The sequence below is a fragment of the Sphaeramia orbicularis genome, chromosome 24 (assembly GCF_902148855.1).
Source record: "Sphaeramia orbicularis chromosome 24, fSphaOr1.1, whole genome shotgun sequence".
Lineage (NCBI taxonomy): Eukaryota > Metazoa > Chordata > Actinopteri > Kurtiformes > Apogonidae > Sphaeramia > Sphaeramia orbicularis.
Window position 1 is genome coordinate 7,267,839 of NC_043979.1, and position 24,327 is coordinate 7,292,165.

The following is a 24,327-nucleotide window of genomic DNA, read 5'->3' on the forward strand; positions in this document are numbered from 1 at the left end:
AAGAAACACTATAAAATCATCATACATCAATATTTTTTCTTGCTTTTTTTTTTTTTTTTTTTTAATAAATCTCTTAAACAACTTCCCCCCTGCTCAAAACTACCAAACATTCAATAGTTTTCAGGATCTTAACCTTTTAAGTGCCAGTTTAATAATTTGAAATCTGAGTGATTTATTATAAAAAAGAGGGAGTATCTGACATTACAGAAAACAATACTAATGCAATCAAATCAATTTTATCGCTAATCTTTGACCTATTTAAGGCTCTAATAACCACCAATGTTTCATCCACCTACAGTGTATTTTATGGAAAATATTCCTTTTTTTTTTTTTTTTTTTTAGCAATAAATCCCTCAGAATTCAAACGATTAACCTGGCATTTAAAGGGTTAAAATCCTGAAAACTGTAGAATATTTGGTAGTTTTAAGCAAGGGGGAAGTTCTTTAAGAGATTTATATTAAAACATTTTTTGTCATATGATGATTTTACAGTACTTTTTTTCTGTGTACATTTTTGTCCATGAGGGTGACCAGAGGTATTTTTTAAGGGAGGCATAAGAGTTAAAATGTTTTAATTAGGAGATCTATCCCTGAAAGCCCAGAAACCAGCATTAGTGTGCAATAAAACATTGTCATTTCAGTTAGAATATATAAAAGATAATATTCAATAAAGAATGGAGCTCAATCATTGGTATATTGGTCTGTGGAATGTTCTGGCTTGTTGTTTACAGACACTACTACTGTCACCATGACTCAGGCTAATAGTCATCTCTTTCTCAAACAAGAATAAAGTTCAAAATGATCAGGACAAGATCAAAGCAACGGTAAAAGACATTTGCCCTTCAGTAACCATGTTTTTTCAAGCAACTTGTAATTCAACACAAACATTTTTTTGGAACATCATGTATTGTCCATAGACATTTTTTGTCACACTGGTAAAATTGATTTTCTAACAAGAGTTACTAAATAAATTGTTGTGACTAATGATATATCACAAAAATGTAAATAGTAAAAATAGATTTTGTAGCTTTGCTATTTGGCTGTTCAATTTTATTGTTCTACAAATTGATAGTTAAGAACACTGGAATATTATGTAATAAGTTTTAAAGAAAAAGGTAACAAAAATATAATAACACATTTGGACAGTTCTCATTAAGCATATTCTGATTTACTTAGAAACTTATATATTTTGAAGTACTTAATGGAAATTAAATTTTAATCGAAGTTAAATTCATGACAGCACAGTAAAATTAATTTAATGTCTGTAGATAAGAGAATCTGGTGCATTATTATTTTCACTTTGAGATTAAACTTGGTAAATTCGCTTTCAACAAATCTGCTGGGGGATTCTGAAAATAATTTTGTGTTATTCAATTGTACGTTGTGAGCATGATGAGTGTTTTCAAGGGATAAATTTAAAATTTAAGTGTTAAAACACAAACTTTGAAGTTAATGTTGTACAGAGCATTTTTCAGCAAAAGGTGTTGCAGATGAAGAGGGTATTAATATGAAAAATATGTAGGGTTCACAGACAGCCTAGACACCACTCACAAAAAGGTGTATAAAAAGAACAGTGCGTACTCTTGTGCTACAAAAATCAACACAAACAAGGTAGACATACAGATGTTCCTAATAATACATTTGAAGATATCCTACAAGATATTTGAAAATGTTACCTAACTGACCCTTAAATGGTACACCTGATAAAATTGCATATAACCAACTTCTTCAAAGTTGACTCTGGAACAAAATTCTTTAAACTTGAAAAGAAATAAAGATATACATTTAAAGATAGAGATATTTATTTAATATTTAACATTTAAAGATACATTTATTGTGCGACTCACCCCTTTTTTTATTTTTTCCATCACCAGCAAAATACAAATTGCAAAGTATTCAAATACTATAGATCTATAGTAAAAGATCTATTGTTACTAAAATACTGTCTATGTCTGGGAAGTATTGTGTTTTGTGGTGACCCAACCAACTGATGTATGTGTTGATTCTTTCCTCTCAGATATGGAATCAGCAGGACCGACAGTGTATTCTGGACTACTTAGCTCAGCTACTACTGGAGAAGGATTACACTCTGCTGATTGCACGACACATGCGACCGCTGGTCTTGGATCTGCTGGAACGCAACGCTGAGAGGGTCAGAGCCGGTGGCAGGATCAACCATGACCTCCACGAGCGCCTGTGTGTTGCCCTTAGCAAACTCCTCGGCATCAGTCGGGATGCACAGGCGTAAGTGGACTGTGGACTATTACTATCATTGTGTGTAACCCTCGAGGGCTAAATGATGCCACTGTATCAGCACACACCAGTGTCCACCATTCTTTCTTTGTTCTTTCTTTGTTTAGAAGTACATCTAAAAACATAACATCCCCATACTTGAAAACCCTCGGCCTTCAATCCATGCCAGGGTTTCCTTATCATTGACTATCTGTTGCCCTCCCTCTGGTTGAGAATTACTGGTGCCAGATAGATAGATAGATAGATAGATAGATAGATAGATAGATAGATAGATAGATAGATAGATGACGAACTGATGATAATACCCTGTGGCAAGGGCTGAGGGTAAAAATGGCATGAAGTAAACTTCAAACTTAAAAGTTGAAAAGAATAGGCAAATAGCAAATGTGTAAGTACACAATAAAATTAATTTCCTTGTCTGAAAATATTGAAAAGGGGGTTTGTTTTGGGAGGCGCACTCTAAACCATTGTTTTTTAGTGAAAGTTTCAGAAGACTTCTGATCTAACAGCTGTTCAGAAGCAATTATTGACCCGCCTGATCAATAGAGAAAGCGACTGGTGGTTTCCACAGTTGAAGTAACTGGAACAATGAGATGTGGCTGTAAGAGGTACATGAATAAGAAGAAGGAACACAGCCCAGAGGAAACTGGAAAAAAGATCATTTGACTAAAAGGAGTGTGGAAAATCAAAACAATTTGACAGAATCAAGAGTAGCATGTGTCCCTATTGTTTTTCAACAATTGCATCAGTTCAAGAATTAAGAAATTCACAGTTTTGGTTGTAAAGATGTACATTTACTATTTAAATGTATAAATGAATGTATTAAAAGGTTCAGGGTGAAAAAAAAACGTTTTCCTTATGCTAGGACAGCTAGACTTACATTTTTTACGTCTGCTTGTTATTGAATCCATGTGAGGTGTAAAAGTGAAACAGAAAGAAGTTAAACAGATTTATTTCTTACTAATCCTCATGGGAGCACAGTATGAAATGGAATAGTGCGTTATAATTTTAGATAGAATGACCCATGTCTAAGCTAAAGTAAAAGTAGAGTGAAGTTTCTTGTGTTTGCTTCATTTTTGAGTTGATGACTGACAGTTGACTGGTTCACAGGATGTCCTTCCTTTGGAATATTTGTATCAGTTTCAGCATAAATGTAACTGAAAGAACAACAACTGCATGTTGGAAAAAGTCCAGTTTTGATAAAACAACATTTATGGTGACTTAGTCATTTTCATATCACACAGTATTTTGTGTGCATCGAAACAGTTTCTCTTTCTACACTGTTGGCTTTATCTTTGGCCCTTTTTCAACACAAGACTAGACACTGTCTACAGTGTAAGCTGAAGTCAAGCCTGAGCATCTGTGTGATGGCCAGTGGTGGAAGTGTAACTCTGTTCTGTTACTACTTGGAAAGATGACCTTCATTGGATTCTTTCATTCTACTGTAATAAGTCATTGTGTCTGGTCCACTTCCATCAGGTTTGCTGCGAGGTACTTTGACAATGCCCCCCCGGTCTTTCAGAGGCTCTTTTTCACCAGTGAAGAGTCGGCATCCGTCCATTACGGCCCCCGGAGGATGAAACTACGGGACCTCATGGGCGCTACGCTACGTTTCCTTCAGAGCGATTGTGCAAAGTTCCGTGTTCTGTGGGACTGGAGTCCCTGTGTTTCCCAGCTACTCACCAGCGACGTCATGGTTCGGGGGTACTGACCATCTCTGTTTGTTTAGCTCAGCTCATCTTTAAAAACCAATCAGTTGGGTTTATTCTTATGTAATATTTGATGTATCTTTGAATGTTCAGTCCATTTATTACACATTCACACTAGTTAACAGTACTGCTGATCACTTACTATACATTTTGATATATGAATACCTTTTGAACACTGTAATACTAATTTAGATTTTAACTAGTATGTTAAAAGATTTTGCTGTATGTGTTTTTAAGAGAACACATCCTGGTATATCCCAGGAGGCTAAGTACAGGCATATGTAATATAAATAGTTTATATTCACTATTATTAAGCTCTGACTGTCACTCAGACACCGTTTTTTGTAACTCCACTAACACTAAATTAATAATAAATAAATAATAAGTGACAAAAAAGGTCTGTAGCCCATGACTTTATGGTATGAGAATAGTTTGATAAGCAACAGCAGATTCAGAAAGTAATTAAGAACATGCAGATGGATAGATTTTTAGATTTTTCTAGCTATAATTTTAAATTGGTGGTCGAAGTGTCTCCTTTAACTAAAAACATGTTGAGGCAAAATAATATTATTAATAATATATGAATAATAATAATATTATTATATATCAAATTACCATCAGTAGCATATCTCAGTAAAATTCATATTGGATAAAATAAGAAGTTAGAATTTGTCTCAGCTAACATGAAGCATAGTTAGATCAATGTAAATTAAGATTATCTAATAATCCCAAGCAATTGTGAATTGCTGCTAGAGTGTTAACAAAGAAAGAAAGAAACAAACAAACAAACAAATCAAACCAAAAACAATACCCCTTGCCTCGGGGGGAGAGGTAATAAAAAATGTGTTCTGATATGTTAACAGAATAAAGTAAATAAAACCAACAGGTATATATATGTATCACAGTAAGTAATGCATACTTTTTAATAATAAATGTGATCAGCCTTTGACCCAGACTACAATCGAACCGAGCCATCAGCTCAGTAACCCCTGTGCTGTTCCCTGCAGTGCTTCACTTCATGCATGAAAGTCTCGAAGTGCAGTTTGATGCTACATAAAAATATTTCAGACAGTAATTCTGAAAGCCTAAACCATATAATGTTAGTAATTTTAAGTTGTCAGTCTCTCAATTGCATTAAAAATGTAGTTAAAATATCGTGTTCAGAAGGGTTTGAAAGAATTAGTTTGTATTTGTTTTAGCCACTTGTTCACAAACAGTAAAACATGTGTTTGACTGTTAAAATAGCTTTTGGTGTGTAATTATATGACATTTATTCAGTTTGGGGATGAGAGGATGTGTGAACACAAGGCCTCACATGTACTTGTGGTTGTTCATAAACACAGAAGAATTTTGCTGAGCTAATATGAAGGTTCACTGATAAATCAGGCTGATTTAACAATGTTATGAAATCTTTGTAAAATGTGGCCTCTAGCTATGAGCAACTCCGCGATATACAGTACACTTTTAGCACCATATGTTCTTTTACACAGTATATGTTAGAATACAGTGTATTTATGAACAAATAGCAAAAGTAGATAATGTTCTAAGTTTTGGTGAAAAACTGTTGCAAAGTAAAATCAAATCTTTATTTAAAACCATTCTGGTCAGATATCAAACATGTTGTAAAGCCAGTCTGTATCGTATAATATCAGAAAGTTTAAAAATGTCAGCAACATTTTTATTGCATTTTTTCCAGTTAGTCTTTTGTTCTCCAATTTCATTTAGCAGAATAGTTTAGGCCTCATGTATTGATTTTAATTATGTAACATTATCGTTTGTTTTTGCCCAGACATTGAATGCAGTTTATTCTGTTGTGTTCAACAGGTACACTGCCCAGTGTTTAGCACTGGTCTCCCACATGACTGATAATCAGAAAACCATATTTATGAGAAAGGTGTTGACAAGTGATGAGATCCTGCATATGAAAATAAAGTGAGTAGCTTTCTTTTTCATGTACCATTTACAAAAAAAGTACTGCTATTACTTAAGTGTGAGAAAGACAGTGTCTGAAACATGAATATTTCATGGAACCTTATGAACATATTACTTTTTCTTTGTAATGTGTAGAGAATGAATGAATTAATTAATTAATTATAGTCTTATTGTTTGAAATAAGAGGGAATTGGTCAGTATGTACATGGCCATATACTGTGTCATGGTTTACACTTTGATCCTTTTTTAGAGCTTTAGAGGAAACTCAGCAGCTGGAAGTAGAAAAAGCCCTGGTGTTGGCCAATCAGGGCTCTGCAATGTGGCGCCAGGAGAAAGCTAATCGGTTTACCAAGGGCCAGATAGTGTCTGAAGACCTGTCCCCTAGTGTGGTGGCCGTCTGTGGGGTGGTTCTGCCCACAGTAGTTCCACGGCAGTCTGAACAGGTATTCAAGAATGACCACTGTTTTCCAACTGAGTGGTTCTTTTCAGTTTTCTTTCAGTTCTAATTGTGTTTTGTGTTTGTAGTGGAACCAAAATGATGTGGTGCTGGTGGAGTCAACATGCCGTAACCTGAGGAGGCTGGCCTTGGCTGTGGCATCCCAGAAGCCTGTGCTTTTAGAGGGTCCTATTGGTTGTGGTAAAACCGCTCTTGTGGAGTTCATGGCTGCTGTGACTGGACACACAAAAACAACGCGAATCCTCAAGGTTCAGCTGGGTGATCAGACTGACAGTAAGGTGAGAGCACATATAGATGGATGTTCAGCCTCTAAATATAGACAGATGGTCTATAGCTCTGAAAGTGGCCCCTTTACATTTGAAAAACACCTGGATTGGGCCCCTTAGGGATATAGCTATGCTCTGGTTTTAACAGTTGTAACATTTACATAGTAAATATACTTGAATTTATACAATGTTTTTCTACCTTGATTGTGTTTCACCCTGTTTCAGAGCTCCACCTCCTCTGTTCTGAGCTCCTTTTTTGACAGTCACCTGGAAATGCAACACACATGAAAATGACAGGCTACATGTTTGTGGCTCAGAAACTGAATTATCAGTTTTATTTAATGTTGTTATGCTACAGAGCAGAGCTAGTATTTTGGAGGTTGAGGGATGTACTGTCTACGGTATAGTACTGAGTAAATGTATGATTCAGCCTCTTTGAACACCTTTTATTTTACAGTTGCTGCTGGGTATGTATCGGTGCACGGATATACCTGGGAAGTTTGTGTGGCAGCCAGGAACACTCACACAAGCTGTGTCTAAAGGCCAATGGATTCTTTTGGAAGACATTGATCATGCACCTCTGGATGTGGTGAGTATAAACCTGTCAGAGATATGGAGAACACCAGATGTTTCCAATAAAACATCTGTTACTGGTAAACCCTCCACTTTAAATCTATTTTTCTGTGTAAGTGTTATTGCCAGAAAACCATGACTGTACTGAATGTTTCTCTTGTAGATATCTGCTCTTCTTCCTCTGATGGAGAATAAAAAGCTAATGATTCCAGGACGTGAGGACTGCATCGATGTTGCTCCAGGATTTCAGTTCTTTGCAACAAGAAGGTACACAAGTCCAGTTTTTTGTCCTGGTTTTATGCACTGCATGGATGTTTTAGTGTGTCACACACTCTGAATGTGGCAAGACCGTCTGAAAACTATGTTATGTGTAAGATTCACATACACAAAACATACACCTCTTTTGCACTATTAAATGAATTGTTAAAGTAAATACCTTTCTGAGAAGGTTGATGTTTCTAATAGTTATATTTAAAGTAAATGTGACAGCCCTGTTATCATGGATTCTCACTGCCATATTGATCTGTGAAGAGCACTACATTAAACATTCTCAGAGTTAAGTATAAAATTAGCATATTGTGTTTGTGTACTGCAGGATGTACTACAGTGGTGGCAGTTGGCACAAACCACACAACAGTCATGCTGCACTGCTGGACAAATACTGGACCAAGTTACAAATGGGCAACATGACACGAGAAGAGCTGAAGAAGGTCAGTGCTGATATACTATGAAAAACCTTTGCATTATTTCGTTTTTATCCACAGACTTTATAAAACCAGTACATACGGCCACTGTGATCCCACCTGTTTGGTGTCCAAACCATATCTAGACCAGAGGGTGAAGCTGGAGGAGACGGAGAGAAACTCACCAAACACAAAACTCATCACTATTTAAAAACAGAGGAAAAATAATGAATTATCTGAAAACATGTACTTTCTGTCTGCAATTCCCCACTTTTATGTTGATACTGGTGAGTAATTACTGCTGTCACTCATATATTTGACCTCCCTTTCCTTACTTGAAAACACATACAGCATGAGGAGCCAGAACTTCCAGTCAGGGAAACAATTCTGTAGCCTGAGACCAGACTCCAGAAAAAGGGGAAAAGAAAGGGTCTTGTTTCTTACCAGACCACTTAAATTATATTCTGGGAAAAGGCAATGATGACTTTTATCTCATTAACACCAAACGACTATTGTGCACTGCTTTCATACTATCATGTTTAACACCAGCTACTGACTGAATGTAAAGGAATAGAATTATTTCCTGACAGTAAGTGATGTTTGTAACCTGGTGTTGATGCCATGGTCCTAATCTGTTTCCCTCTTGATTCTGTTGACCCTCTGTGGTTCTGTTTCCCTTCTTGGTTCTGTTGACCCTCTGGTTCTGTTTGTGCAGGTGCTCATCAGCAGATATCCCATGTTGGCGGCGGTCACTGACCGTCTCCTGGATATTTATTGTCAGCTGACTGGTGGGGGACACTCTGATCCAGACACCAGCAGCCCCCATCACTGCAGTGACGGCCAGCAGCCCCCATCTGAGGACAGAAACTGCCCCCTTGAGGGGAGGGCGCTGTCGCTGAGGTGAGATCTACACCACTCTTATCAGTAACATCCACCAGGTTGACACTGACTCATTTGAGGATCAGTGTCACATTCACTGGGTTGTTGTCATGATGTTGACATTGGAAGATGCTCTCTGTCAAATGAAGTCCAACACATGTGTTTTGACCTTAGACCATCTTCTGAAATAACCTCATCACCTGAACACTAAGTGAAGGCTTCGCTTAGGGTTTGGATTTTATAACAAAGGTGAAAGTGTAGAACATTACTGTCATCGATTGAATTGGAATTTAATTATGAGTGCTGTTTGTTGGTGCATGTGAAAAGAAAGGTTTTAAACGATGACATAAGTATTTTAACATCTACTGATCATGGATCTTAATCCTGTATGAATTTGCATGTATGAATTTAGGTCATTTGTCGAGTAGAAATTTGAACATAAATTTTCTTACATGTTTTCCAAAAAAGAAAGGCTCTTTGGTAATTGTCATCTTCTGTGAATTGCGCAGCAGTTGCCCTCATTTGATAACGCTGTATTATAACCAGCTGTATCATCATTTATGTATAAAATATTGTGTTCTGTGAAGTATGCTGACATTTAATTTCTATTATTTCAGATACACTATGACATTAGCTTGACTATGAGTGGAACTTCCATGCAAACCTATTTGTTTGTGGATGTAAGCCTAGGACTATGAGAATGGTACTGTATAGTACTATTGTGCTATAGTGGGTTTTGTACCCCTGTATGACTGGTGGGGGCATAAGCCATCAAACACCATCAGAGCCAACCCAGTCAGTACCATACTAACTAATATTTCAGATTTGGTACAGTTTCATCAGTATTTCATTTAACTTATGATTTACATTTTCCTAAAGCAATGTTTCTCAACAGGGGCGGTGGGACACAGTCGGGGGGCGTTTGAAACAAGAAAGCTGAGAGGGGGGTGCTGAGACCAAAATGGGGGGCATTAGTCTGTCTAAGTATCAATATCAAGCAGTATGTTATGTCAATGCCCCCCCCCACACACACACACACGCACACACACTATCTCACTATCTATGCAACGTATATAACCTCCGTCAGATTCCCCCCATTCGACAACTTGTTGCAGAGCCCTACCCCCCACCCCCATACCTCCCACCCCACCTGCAAATTTTTTGGGGGTGGGGGGGTTGGCAGGTGGAGCCTCATGATGACAAAAAGGGGCATTTGATTGAAAAAGGTTGAGAAACACTGCCCAAAACTATAAACATTACTGGAAGAAAAAGCATCTAAAACCACAAAAAACTGGATGGAGAATCTGATCAGTGTCTTCTGTGGGTGTTCAGATTTCCTTGAGACACTTTAAAACACACATGTTCAGTGGGAGTTCATTGTGCACTGGGATTTCACTTCACAGACAGTTGATATGAACTTTCTGTGTATCCAGTCATGGGGACATTTATATCTTTTTTTACCAACAACATTCTCTGACCAAGTGGGATGTAGTCATAGCTTGAATATACAGTAAGTAAACGGGTATGTTCATGTACAGTAAGTCAGGGTCTCTAATCCTGGTGCTCGAGGGCCGATATCGTGCATGTTTTAGATATTTCCCTCCTCCAGCACACCTGATGGTTGTTATCAGGCTTCTGCAGAGTTTGATAATAGGCTTATCATTTGAATCAGCTGTGTTGGAAGAGGGATACATCTAAAACTTGCAGGATACCGGCCCTCGAGGACCAGGACTGGAGACCCCTGGTATAAGTGGTTGCTGTTTCAACTGTTTCTGTTTGAAAAGGTCAAAGAAGTAGTTGACAGGTATGAAGATTAAATCTATCTTGTTAAGATTCTCTTATAAAAGACTCACTGATCTTTCTGAGCCCTTTGCAGTTTATAAATATTAAATTAACCAACAGGCAGACTTTTTTTGTAATGGGCAAATGAATATTTGATTTGTATAGGTACAAAGGGTTTTAATCACTCACTATGCGTGGGGAGGAAGGAAAGCATCCACTAGGGCTGTAATGAATGACTATTTCAATACTCCATTTATCAGACTGTGAATGACAAAATAAACAATGACTCTTATTTATATGAATTGCAGCAATAAAAATACATTTTCTTTCCTTTAAGAAAAACATTTGGTGCCCAATGTTACGCCCTGGCTAGGGGACCCTAGGTTGCAACATGAAAAGTGTGGTCACCTTTCCTCACTCCCAAGCCACAGAGAGAAACACTGGACACAGGTTGTGCAAGTTTAACAAAAAGCGATTTATTTACACGGTGCAACATAAAGATATTGAACACTGGACATAAAGGCAACTGAAACTTCGGGGTGGGCTCTGGCCAAAACAACAAACAAAACTGTACTACTGAGAAATGAAGCTGACCTGCAAAATAAAGAAACCAAAATACAAGCTCTAACCTTCCTTATCAAAAACACAGGAGAAAACGAGACAAAACAAACAGGGCAGCCCACCCCTACTTCTGAAACGGGAATGCTGGCAGGATGAAGGCGGGGTTGGGAGTAGAGGAAGTGTGACACCCGTCCAGCCCAGCTCCGCGGTCTTTAAAGGTCCACCTCCAGCCGCTGCTCCAATCATGGGGGGAGAATTTGGCTCACCACCTGGAACATATTTGTCCATTCACACAAAGAAAAAAAAAGACACACCCACGGAATGACACTACAGACCCACCTATGGGTCGTAACACCAACAATTGCAATCCATAACAAAGTTTGTTAAATACATATTTTATTCTATATTGAACTAATATCAAGCAGCAATACAATTTTTTTTCCATGTTTCAGTTTGTTCTCACTTCAACCGCCTCCTGCTGCTGCTTTGCCTTCTGTTCACGGTCACCACTGTACATGTGCAGTCAGTATGTCAAAGACTTGGGACAAGTGAGATGTCTCACTCTGAGCTACTTCAATTGACTACACTGAAACATTATTTAGAATGGCATTACATGGCCAGGGATACACACAATGACGTTACTAACCACCTGTTGACTACTTAATTAGTCATTGTTGTCAACCAATTTTGCTGTTGAGTATTTGTCGACTAGTTGAGAAGTTGTTGCAGCCCTACCACCCACCCATTGGAAGCTGGTTAGGTAGGGGACCAGAGAAAATTGTGGACTCTGACATACTTTTAGCTGGGGCAAATCTGCAGAGAGCAATTAAAAAAAGCTCCGCTTCATGGTTTTCTAGGAAGACTTTGCCCTAGCAAGTATGAAGAGCAAAAAAGTCCAGATAAGAGTCTTTGTTGCACAGATGGCCTATGGGTCTGTCTTACTATTACTTGGTTTGGTTTAGGAACACATCAAAACTTAGTTTAAAATTGATTGGAAATGACCACAACAACAGTGTAATTTCTCTGCCAACCACTAGATGCTGTCAAAAAAACTTGGTTCTATAGACTCAAGACTCATTCAGGTCTCATGTGTTTTACTTGTACATGCTGTGTTATTAGTGTTCTGAGGGTGCATCTTTACATTATTCCTAAATTAATAAACATTTTGACTGAATTAAAGCTTAATGTTTGCTGTTTTGTTGACAAGTGTAATTTACAGGTTGTGACTCACCTGTTGAGGAACTAGTGCTTATTTAATAAAACATTTTTCCACAGACAGGTGGCTCAACTTTAGCTGTGGGTAATATCAATAGCAAGACTGACAAATTATGTTGTTACAGGAATGTTAGATGAAAGTTAAAGGTGCCCTGCCACATGTATTTTATTACTTTTGTAATAAAGTCTGAAGTTCTACCATGGACTCTAACATTTTTTGTGGAAGAAATGCCTTGGTTACCAAGTTTTAAGCCATTCTAATGTGGTATAGAAAGCCTCCTGGAAGACTCAGCTCAGTTTGCGCTGGTTCTCATGAATATTCAACATGCTAATCTGTTTGACTCTGATTTGCTAACAACTAGCCAATGAAAGCCTGGCTTTTCAGCATCCTTTACCCTGTGCAACAAGTAGAGGAACTAATGGAAACCGAAATTTAACATGCTTTGAACGACCGATTCCCGGGTTCTATGTCTCTCTTGTACAGCGAACCTTACACAGAATTTTCACAACTTCTAACCTGTATCCACTGGGTCCCCTCCATTGCTCTATGGCCCCCCCGGGAATGCTGGGCCTCATGAATTTGTCATATTTACCCCCCTTTACAGCGCTCCAGCTTGCTGTATACAAAAACTGTCACAGAGCTAGATGAATTCTGTGGGCGTGGCTGCACCCGGGTGAGCTCATGAATAGTAATGAGCTCAGGCATTAACACATCACACTGACCAACTTTTCTAATTGACCTGATTTCTCCACTTACTTTTTTCAGTGGCAGTAGCAGGCAGAGGATGTAGCAGTTCATTTTCAAATTCACTACATAACACAAACACCTATGGGCCTAACATATTTAAAACTAGAAAAGCACTCGGAGAGCGCAGACTTCCGCCAAGGCAGATCAGTACCCTTCGGCCCCCGCCCCGCCCCCGCCCCCGGTATTTGTTTGTCTGTTTGTTTGTCTGTCTGTCTGTCCGTGTGTAAGATAACGAAAGTTATCGTTTCGTTCTATTTCATCCCTACTGACCGCCAGAGGCGGTGCTTCAAGCACTGGATGATGTATATCAATAAGGTCATGAGGAATCTGCAAAACCCCTGACAACAACTGCTACAACAATACCCACCTTAGTGAGATGTAGAGGGTTGCTGCCGCAGGATGCCTTGTAGCGGATGGGGTGTGGCTACATTCACCCTGTAGAACCTTGCAAAGGTGTTTGGAGAAGACCAGGAGGCTGCCCTGCATATAACCTCCAATGGCACTCCATTCATGGCAGCCCATGAGGTCGATAGGCTCCTCGTTAAGTGGCACCTAACTCCAGCAGGCAGAGGTTGACGTTGCAAGGTGTAGGCTTTTGCAATCATGCCCACAATCCAGTGGGCAAGACGTTGCTTAGAAAGAGCCTGATCTGTTCGTGCCCCAGCATAGCAGATGAACAGACTATCTGTTTTCCGCAAAGATGCTGTGGAAGTGATGTATGCTTCCAGAGCACGGACAGGGCACAGAGGCTCAAAGGGGGCCTCGGTGTCAAAATGGGCAAGCTGGAGTGGCTGGGTGTGGCCTGCCATTGATGGCACCTTAGGAATAAATGACACATCAGTCCACAGTGTAACACCTGAGCTATCAGGGTTCCACTGGCAACATGACTCACTTATGGAGAGGACTTGTAGTTCTCCCACACGTTTTGCAGAAGCCATTGCCATAAGGAATGCAGTCTTCAGTGAAAGCCATTTGAGGTCCACCCCCACTAGGGGCTCAAATAGGGAGGACCGAAGGGCCTCAAGCACTAGAGAAAGGTCCAATGCCGGTGCGATGTGGCGTATGGGTGGATGCAAACGCCTAGCACCCTTCTAGAACTGTGAAATTTCCTTGTCACGGCCCACCGAACAACTGTTCATCCCAACATGCCAGCAGGAAATGGCAGCCACATGAACCTTCAATGTGGACGGAGACCACCCTCAATTCAACAACTCCTGAAGGAAGGCCAGTATGTCAGGGACTGAACAATGTATTGGGTCCCGTCCTTTGCCATGGCACCATTTCTCAAAAACTGCCCATTTGTTGGCATACACAGCACGTGTGGATGGTGCCCGTGCATTAGCCATCGTGCGCCCTACCTCCCCATCATAACAGGAGAAGGAGCAGCCAGGTCTTGCAGTGGCCAAACCCAGAGCTGGAGGCGATCCAGGTCGGGGTGAAGAATTCGGCCCGCCAGCTGTGACAGGAGATCTCTCCTGGAGGGAAAGCGCATCGGTAGGCCGGAGCAAAGCCTGCGCAGCAGAGGAAACCAAGTCCTCGCCGGCCAAAAGGGGGCCACCAAAAGGACCCTGTGCCCTTCCTGAAGGACCCTGAGGAGAGTCTGAAAAATCAGGGGGAAATGGAGGGAAAGTGTAGAGGAGAGTGTGGGGCCAATCGTGTGCCAGGGCATCGCAGCCCAAAGGACTGGCGCTGTCTGTCAGGGAGAACCAAAGGGGACAGTGAACTGCTTCTTTGGAGGCAAAGAGGTCCTCTTCTGCTCTGCCAAAGGTCCTCCAAATGCAATCGACCACCTCGGGGTGAAGCTTCCACTCTCCCGGAAGCAGCTTCTGACGTGACAGAAAATCTGCAGGCATGTTCTGTGGTCCAGGGATGTGGGCTGCCCGGAGGCTGGGAAAGTGTGGAGCCGCCCAGGTCAGGAGCTGCTGAGTTATGCGCAATAGCTTCTTTGACCTGGTGCCTCTCTGGTGATTAATGTGAAAGACAACAGCAGTGTTGTCCGATCTCACCAGCACATGCCTGCCTTGCAAGCCTGGGAGGAAGTACTGGAGAGCCAGGTACACAGCCAGCAACTTCAGGACGTTGATGTGTTCCCTGCTCTGCAGTAGGGACCATGTGCTCTGGGCCATCCGCCCCTGCCAGGTCGCACCCCAACCCGTGGAGGACGCATCTGTATGCACCACCTCCCTGCGTGACAGGAGGGAGCCGAGTGGGACCCCTGTTGTGATATACGACCTGTCCCTCCACCGGGATAGAGACCGGATGCACTGAGGTGGGACACGAAGTGTCCTGTGTCTGTGTGCATGCCGTGCAGGGTCCAAGCCCAGGCCGTTTAACCACATCTGAAGTGGTCGCAGTGAAAGCAGCCCTAGGGGCACCACACCGGATGCGGCTGTGAGCATGCCCAGAAGGCGCAGATACAGCACAAAGGGCAGAGCCCTGCCGTGCCGGAACATTGGAAGCAGGTCCAAAATACTGCTGACCCGCTGGGGTGAGGGGCAAGCAGTCATTGAAACTGAATTCAGGGAAATGCCAAGAAAGACCGTTTCCTGTAAAGGAGTGAGATTGCTCTTCTCCATATTCACCCGTAGGCCCAGGCGGCCTACATGATTGAGCACCCTCTGAGTGTCCCAGACAGCTTGGTCACGGGTTGCTGCACAGATAAGCCAGTCGTCTAGGTAAGGCAGAATTCTCAACCCCCGCGCCTGCAGGGGGGACAGGGCCGCTGCCACACACCGGCTGAACACCCTGGGAGACAGCAAGAGCCCGAATGGGAGGACCCTGAACTGAAAATGCTTCCCCTGGAATGCAAAGCGAAGAAACCGCCAATGACGTAGTGCAGTGGGGACATGGAAATATCCGTCTTTCAGGTCGATTGACGTGAACCAGTCTCCCGGGGAAATTGCGTGCAACACCTCCCTGGTGGTCAGCATGTGAAAGGGTAATACCTTTAAAAACACATTCAGGTCCCTGAGATCTAGTACTGGGTGTAGATCTCCGGTTTTCTTCGGGACCAGAAAATACTTGGAATGAAAGCCCCCTGGATCCAGCAGGGGGTCCACAGGCACTATTGCACCCTTGGCCAGCAAGGTGCAAATCTCTTGGTTCAGCACCCGTGCCTTTGCCGGGTCGCAGATGACCGTCATTCTGACCCGACCAGGGACAGGGGGCCGGCGTCGGAACTGAAGATGGTATCCCTGGACAAGGTTGTCAGCACCCAGCAATCTGGGGTATGGGCAGCCCAGCTTCTGAGTTGTTCCAGGTAAAACATCCGACTACCGGCCTTATTGCATCATCTGCAGGCTCCCTGGCCTCCCGAGGGCCTGGGGGGACACCGACCAGGCTGTGTGGCCCTAAACGGACGTGAAGTCCGAAATCCAGCCTGGTCTCCCTGGTTTTGAGCTGGTCTCGGAGCCGGCCTATGGGGCTCAATAAATGGAGCAGATGGCAGTGAGAACCTCTGTGACAGAGCCACAGCCATCCTAGTGCCAACAGGTTGATGGTCATGTCTGTGGAGCCCTGCCAGCTGCTGTCTTGTATGGGAGGCCTGGGCTGTGCGCTCCAGGGCTTCAAGCGCAGCAGAACCCAACAGTTCCCCCGGAACCACAGTCACAGCTCTTAAGGTTCTCCTACAGGGCTCAGTTAGCGGCGACTGCGCCAGCCAGACCTGGCGCCGAGTCTGGACCATGGTAGAGAGCATGCGTCCAAGCTCTCTTGTCATGAGAGCAAACGCCTGTAGGGACGCATCCACTAAGCTCTGCGTTGACTGATCCATGGGCACCAACAACAGGGAGGAAGATAGGCCCAGCATCAAATGAGAGAGAGAGTTCCCAATCCGGCCCATACGGGCCCCCGAGTCGTAGACCCTGCAGAGCAGGTTGTCCGTGATACGACACTGCGGTCGCGGACCGCATTAGGCCTCAGAGCCTCATCAGGAGGGACAATAAGAGAGGCAATGCCCGGTTCCACTGCTGGCATATGACCTAAGCCAAACTTGGGCGCCTCCTGCATGGCAGCCAGGACCCTGCCATCAGTTGTCAGCCGCGAAAACGCCTTCGTATCAGTCCCGCAGGCATGTAATTCTTTGACATACTCCTCTGAGGGAGGGACTACCAAGGCCGCCTCAGTATCATGGCGCCGGAAGAAAGCGTTAGAAGCAGCAGGTCAGGCCTGCGGAGCATCCAGCTGCAAGTGGGCAAGAGCTGTCCTAATAGCTGCCGTCACAGACTCTTCTCTGCCTCCCTGAGAGCAGATGGAGGCATTGGAGTCAGAACCAGAAGTCTGGGAGCCCAACACTGGGAAGCCCTCAGAGAAATGGGTACCAGAAGCTGCGATCGAAATAGCATCTTCATCCCGGGCCGAGGCTCCATCCTGCTCAGGGGAAGGAGCTATGCTGCGGCCGGCATCTGTCTGGGAAGACTGGGAGAGGGCTTTCATTTGGGCCAACTCTTGATGTGAGTTGATCCATCCGTGTGGACAACACCCCAGTTTTGTCCTGTCTAGCTCTTTTCTTAGGCACTGACTGCGCCCGTGCAGCTGACTGCTTCAGAGACGCTGACTGTCCTGGCGGCCATTTGCTTGGCTGCATAGTGACTGCGCAGTCAGTAGGCTGCTGAAATGCAACCAAAGGAGTTAGTCGTTCTGCCCAGAGCATAACGCTACAATTAGCACATGCATCCTTGGATAGCGCCTCCCTGAGATGCTCCACTCCAAGGCAAGAGGGGCACAAATCATGCCCATCCTCCGGTTGGAGCGGGGCCAAACAGGCTGAGCAGCACAAATTTTCGAGCATAATGCAAGCTAATAAGCAGGTAGACTGAGTCAGGTCGAGCAGAAAACGCCATTATTGACTCAGCTGTGTACTGAGCCCGGCTCAGTGGTCAGCTCGTAGGACTCACGTCGAGCAGAAAACGCCACTAGTGAGACAATAACCCATGAAATCAAAATAAATTCAGCAAATGAGAGCGTACAGTAAGCTGTACTGTTGATAAAACATGTAACAAAGACAAGCTATTATTAGCAAACAAACGGCACAACACCGAAAATGGGTGCCAATAACAAACACTGAAGCAGACGCCAAACACGGTCGCTCAGTCAATTAGAAAAGCTGTAATCAGCCGAACACAGCTGTACAGCTGTAACAGAAAACGTCTGAGCAGCCGAGCCACAACGGAGCTATAAGATAACAAAATAAACTTACCAGTCGCTGATCTGGTGTATAATGGATGCAGCTTGTGCAGCTCCTGGAGGGCGAGACTCACCCGATCCGACCGTAAAAGCCAGTCACGAGGCTACCAGCAGCAAGCCGTGAGAAAAGTAGTGGTATGTACACAAGAGCTAACAGCTTTAGCACAACCACTCATGCACTCAGTACAACCTGCGCGCAAGAAGAACAAAAGGGACTGAGGTTCCGGTGTCACATGACTATATAGACTCACGTGAGCCACCAGGAGGTCACAGGTGACTTTGTTGTCATTAATACTTGACCTGCGCATGCGCAAGAGTGATCATTCAGTGCTTGAAGTACCGCCTCTGGCGGTCAGTAGGGATGAAATAGAACTCAAAAAGTTATGGATGGATTTGCATGAAAATTTCATGAAATGTTGAGACTGGCACAAGGAACAAATGATTAAATTTTAGTGGTGATCAGGGGTGGGGGGGCCATGGGGGCCCACTGATCTGCCTTGGCAGAGGTCTGCGCTCTCTTTTCTAGAAAAGCACTCGGAGAGCCCAGACAGTCAAACAGACAGACAGACAAACCAACACTAGCAAAAACATAACCTCCTTGGCGGAGGTAAAAATACAAGTAAAAACAGTTTTGTGTGGCAGGGCACCTTTAAGATCGGGAAATGCCCTCACTGTTATCTTCTTGTAACGGGTAGCTTTCATATGTTTATGCATACTGGACTACATGTATTCATTTGATTTTACTACAGCTGTGTGTACTGAATATTGTTGCTGAATAGTATGTATAACCTTCAATGTTGTTACTGCCTGACAGCAGTGCATCATCTTGACACTGTTCCCTCAACACTGGGTCAACAGTACCAGTCAGTGTGCAGCAGCAGCAGCAGCATTCATGCCTTTAATTAGCTTTCCACTTGATGCTGTCATGTTGGATAGATTATAGATCAGGCTGCAGTGAGGACGATGGGTCTGAATGATTGAATCATTGTAAAGGTCAGTGCATTGTCATGAGGTAACAGGGTCATCCTCACTTAGACACATTACTCATCTGTCGATGCTGCTTTGCTTTTGCCTCATGCTTTCATTGTGCTCCACTGAAGGTGTGCTGTCAAAGATTCATCAATGTGCTGTGTATGAACCTTTCATGGATCAATGTCATTAACTTGATCAGCTTGTGATGCTCATATGGTGCAGTGGGTCATCAGGGTTAATGCTATTGACTACATCTACTCCACATAGCTGGTCACTTATCGCAACACATACACACTATAGAATCAAATGCTACATGAAGGGCCTCGTGCAGCAACATTCTCTTAAATTTCCCTTATGTTTTCTTCTATTTCTGTGTTAAGAGAAAAAAAAAAGAGGAATGAACTGCAATGAAATGCAGAATGAGTTCTTACCACAAAGTTCTGCTCTTATCCAAGTGTGATGAATGTTGAACCTCACCTGATTTTAAAAGGGGATGAGTGTGGCCCATAGTTTTAAATTAGCATATGTGATCATACCCACTTAACATGATAAAATGGCAGGCCTTGTTCCATGTGCATTTTAGCTGGCTTTGGGTCAGAAATTTCAGAGATGAACAAAAAAAGGGCAGGAAGAAAAAGAAGAACTTTAGTAACAGTGAATTCTTGATACTTCTGAATCAAATCAAACAAATTGGAAGCGTGTGACATTTCATAGTGTTTCATAGTGTCAGACATTGCAGGAACAGAACACAGCAGTGGAAACACGAGGATATGAATGAGACGACCAGTTACAGGCAAGAAGAAAGAGGTTTAATATAGAAATAATCTCTGACAGGTGTTCTGTAGTTTTACAGATAAAAGTACTAAAAAAGGTGGATCCACTAAGTCCTGTCAGATTCTCTTGGAAGAAAAACTATGGTCCTCCATGTGACAGTGAAAATATGTATTTATTTTTGTGCCGGAGCTATAAACAAACAAACAGACCAAAATGAATGGACAATGTCTTCATCGGGGTCTGAATGAAAACTTACTATGAATATTAAGATCAGAATTTTTAAAAAAGTTTGTTTTCACTGCGGCGACATGGTGGTGCAGTGGAAAGCACTCGTGCCACACAACAAGAAGGTTCTGGGTTCGATTCCAACACCAGTCGATAGGGGGAGGGACCTTTCATTGTGGTGTCGCGGTTGTGCAGTGGATAGCACTTGTACCTCACAACAAGAAGGTTCTGGGTTTGATTCCAACATTCATTGATGGGGGTGGGACCTTTCTGCATTCCTCCCTAACAGGTTAATTTGTTAATCTAAATTGCCCATAAGCAATGTGAGTGATTGGTTGGTTGTCTCTGTGGCATGATGAACTGGCGACTCATTCAGGGTGTACCCCGCCTTTGCCCATAAGTAGGCGGGATAGGCTCCAGTGACCCCTGTGACACTAGTGAGGATAAAGCAGGTTCAGATGATGAATGAATGTTTGTGGCCATAGTTTTTGACTACTAGACTTACTAGACCCCCCCCCCCCCCCCCCCCCCACACCACACACACACACACACACATTAAATAGCCCATGAATTAATTTATGGGCTATCATGACAAAAACAAATCTGAGACATAACAAGTTAAAGTGAAATATATTCAATTCCACTGTCTCCCAAATATTATTAATTTTTATTAATTTATTTTTTTCATACTATGGTGTTCAGTCAGACATTCCATATGACACCATATGCTGTGGTTCAAATGACGTATAAGATATTTTTCAACTACAAAGTTAATTATCAATCATAGAAATTCCTCTAAAACATAAAATAATTTGGATTAGATTTTATTATGTGTTTCTATGTTCCTTCCTAGGCTGTGATGTTTTTATCCAATCTTGGTAAAATGCACTCGACCGCTCATAAAATGTTTTCTTACCTGGGGTATGAACAAAAATAAGACAACACTGATGAATCTCACAAATCTATGGGTACAAACAAAATAAGAGAATATGTAGGATAAGAACAAAAATAAGAGAATATTTGTTCATTTATGTTTTTCTGCATAAGGCCCATTGTTCTCAAATGTAAAGGTGATTTTAATACATTAAATACATTTACAGTGCGGTGAGTTCCCCCACAGGAATAAAGGTGCAGTATAAAGTGAATGTAAAATATATATATTATATGCTCTATATTATCTCTTACCTACCTCCATATGTCCAGAGGATGGACGTATGTCATGCATCAGTAGCCTTTATTTAGTTGCATTTAAGTTATTGATAGATTTTCATTGTTCTTGTCATGAGCCAATTATGGGGCTGTAGTGTTTGTCATTCATTTTCTTTGTCAGGTTTGGATTTATTTTCTTGTCTTCCTTTCATTTCCACAGAGACTTATTGAAATGGTGTGAGCGCATCAGTGCCAACTTTGACAGCACATCTTCAGCCACAGCACAGAACGTCTTCCAAGAGGTTAGTGAGATGTGTTTCACAATGACTGACCTTGAATAACACTCAGTGAATGTGATTGCATGTTGTGACTTGGCATGCCCGACACTGTATTTAATGTTGACTATAAACTCTTTGTCAGGCTCTTGACTGCTTTACATCAATGTTGTCTAATCCTGAGAGTCGACTGAGAATGGCTGAAATTATTGGCAGCAAGCTCAACATCTCTAAAGAGAAGGTATGAGAATTCAGAAGCTGTTGAAGGTGGTTTCTGTCAGACATTGTGCTGAAGACGTCTGTGTGTCCAGGCCCAGTACTTCTGCCAGATGTATCAGCCAGGCATCTCTGTGACAGACCTGGAGGTTTCAGTGGGCAGAGTGACACTGAGTCGAAAACAGACTGAAGCCGTCCAACTGAGTGGGTAAGTGACACATCCGGTCCACTCACCCACATTGACCTCTGTTTACACCAAATACCCATCAGCCCGCTGTTGCACCAATGCTCACCCACTCAAAATAGCCCTGCTGTTGGTAAATTGAATAAACATTGAATTGATTTTACAACACATTATGGTGATATCCATCAGGATGTGTCCAGATATTCATATTGAATGTTTCTGAAAGCCATTATGAACACAGAAGGTGGTAAATGAAAGGAAAAACCTCAGGGGAGTTGTCTGTCCCATGATGAGCCAAGGACATGAGTAAAACCTGAATGGTTTTCAGAATAAAATGATGATGAGGAAGAGTGAAGCTGTTCAGTTTTGATCCAGGAAAACATGTACTAGAAAACACTGACTGAAATGAATGTGTGAATAAAATGTGTTTCTTCCTGACAGATGCCTGAACTCTAGATGTGGTTGTGGGTGTTTAACATGACAGTGAGAGCCTTCCATGTAATTTGTGTTTTCAGTGAGTCAGCTTTAGTTTTACATTGGGGGGGTTTCACCCCTGGAGCTGTTCCCTGGCTCCACCCATTTTTGTAAATATGGTTATTTCTGGATCCAAAACACATGATAGCCACAACTATCTTGGTGCCTGTGTGGTGTAATAAAAATAGGAATATTTGCTGCTAGTGCAATGTGATATATTTTATACAGTATAAATTGTGATCTATTCCTGTATTTATGTTTTATTCCATCCTGGTTAATGAACATTTGACGTACATGTCTGATTACTCAGATGTGTCCTGTCCTGATCAGTATGAATGAAACCAGGCTGAAGAAAACAATCACATGGTTTCACAGTGAGACTTTAGGAAGTCTGATCATGTACATATAAACTCAGAAAGACTGGCAGTCCTATTGAATGTCTCTGACCAGGAATAACCAGACGTTTGCAGCCACTCGTCCTTCTGCTGTGCTGCTGGAACAGTTAGCTGTTTGTGTGGACAAAGGAGAAGCCGTTTTACTGGTGGGAGAGACCGGAACTGGAAAGACCTCCACTGTACAACACCTGGCTGCTGTCACAGGTGAGTATATAGTATTGAACAAACACATACGCTGGTGTTAAAGAGTTAACAAACATAGTGGCTGACGTGTTCCTGTTTGGACCAGGACACCGGTTACGGGTTGTGAACATGAACCAACAGAGTGACACTGCTGACCTGCTTGGAGGGTGAGTCCCTGCTTATCATTAGAAAGAATGACTACCAGCTTGTATCTGTTATAGATGTAATGGTCACAGCTCCCAAATTGCACTTACTTGTGGGCAAAATGTTGGGACCCCATTTTCTCAGGGGTTTCTATTCCTCTGTCATATTATTTCTTTCGTAGTGAAATCTGTTGTGGGGAAATTAACAGAGCTGTGCAAAGGTGAACATTTAAAAGAGCATCACAGGATCTAAAATCTTTCTTCAGGGGAAAAAAAACAAGAACATATTTTGTACAGTCATTTTTAAATTGTATATGTAATATTCAGTGTGTGCCCTTAATGGCCATGATATTAAATTTAGTGCAAAGCAACTGGATTGTGACGACTTTTTCAAACTATATTCTTAAAAAAATGTGGGGTGAAGAATATATGTTTTGTTTAATAGCAAACATTTCTTATTGTTATGGAGCTTTGCCCTATAACACTTTATTTGGAAAAAATGCAAAACCCAATTTTTCAGGGTAAGATAAGATGAGATAAGATATGCCTTTATTAGTCCCATAAGGAAAAATTCCAGATTTACAGCAGCAAATCACAAAAGCATACGAGCAAAAGAAGTGCAAAATCAAAAATAAAGACAAATCAAAAAAGCTATATACACACCTGGACAAAATTGTTGGTACCCCTCTGTTAATGACAAAAAACCCCACAATGGTCACAGAAATAACTTGAATCTGACAAAAGTAATAATAAATAAAAATTTAATGAAAATTACCCAATGAAAATCAGACATTGCTTTTGAATTGTAGTTCAACAGTTATTTTAAAAAACAAACTCACGAAACAGGCCTGGACAAAAATGATGGTACCCTTAATTTAATGTTTTGTTGCACAACCTTTTGAGGCAATCACTGCAATTAAACGATTTCTTTAACTTTCAATGAGACTTCTGCACCTCTCAGTGGGTATTTTGGTCCACTCCTCATGAGCAAACTGCTCCAGTTGTCTCAGGTTTGAAGGGTGCCTTCTCCAGACGGCATGTTTCAGCTCCTTCCACAGATGTTCAATAGGATTTAGATCAGATTAGATTAGATTAG

The 24,327-nt window shown here is 42.0% G+C and overlaps 1 protein-coding gene across 1 annotated transcript in view; it reads left to right on the forward strand.

The window, feature by feature from the left end:
* The window catches only part of mdn1 (midasin AAA ATPase 1), a 103,928-nt gene that overhangs the window by 4,010 nt on the left and 75,591 nt on the right, over positions 1–24,327 (forward strand). Inside the window, 14 exon segments of the mRNA XM_030127817.1 lie at positions 2,017–2,243; positions 3,732–3,956; positions 5,786–5,893; positions 6,144–6,336; positions 6,419–6,628; positions 7,074–7,205; positions 7,353–7,456; positions 7,785–7,899; positions 8,588–8,772; positions 21,582–21,663; positions 21,782–21,877; positions 21,948–22,060; positions 22,961–23,109; positions 23,195–23,255. Coding sequence (XP_029983677.1) covers positions 2,017–2,243; positions 3,732–3,956; positions 5,786–5,893; positions 6,144–6,336; positions 6,419–6,628; positions 7,074–7,205; positions 7,353–7,456; positions 7,785–7,899; positions 8,588–8,772; positions 21,582–21,663; positions 21,782–21,877; positions 21,948–22,060; positions 22,961–23,109; positions 23,195–23,255 — 2,000 coding nt within the window.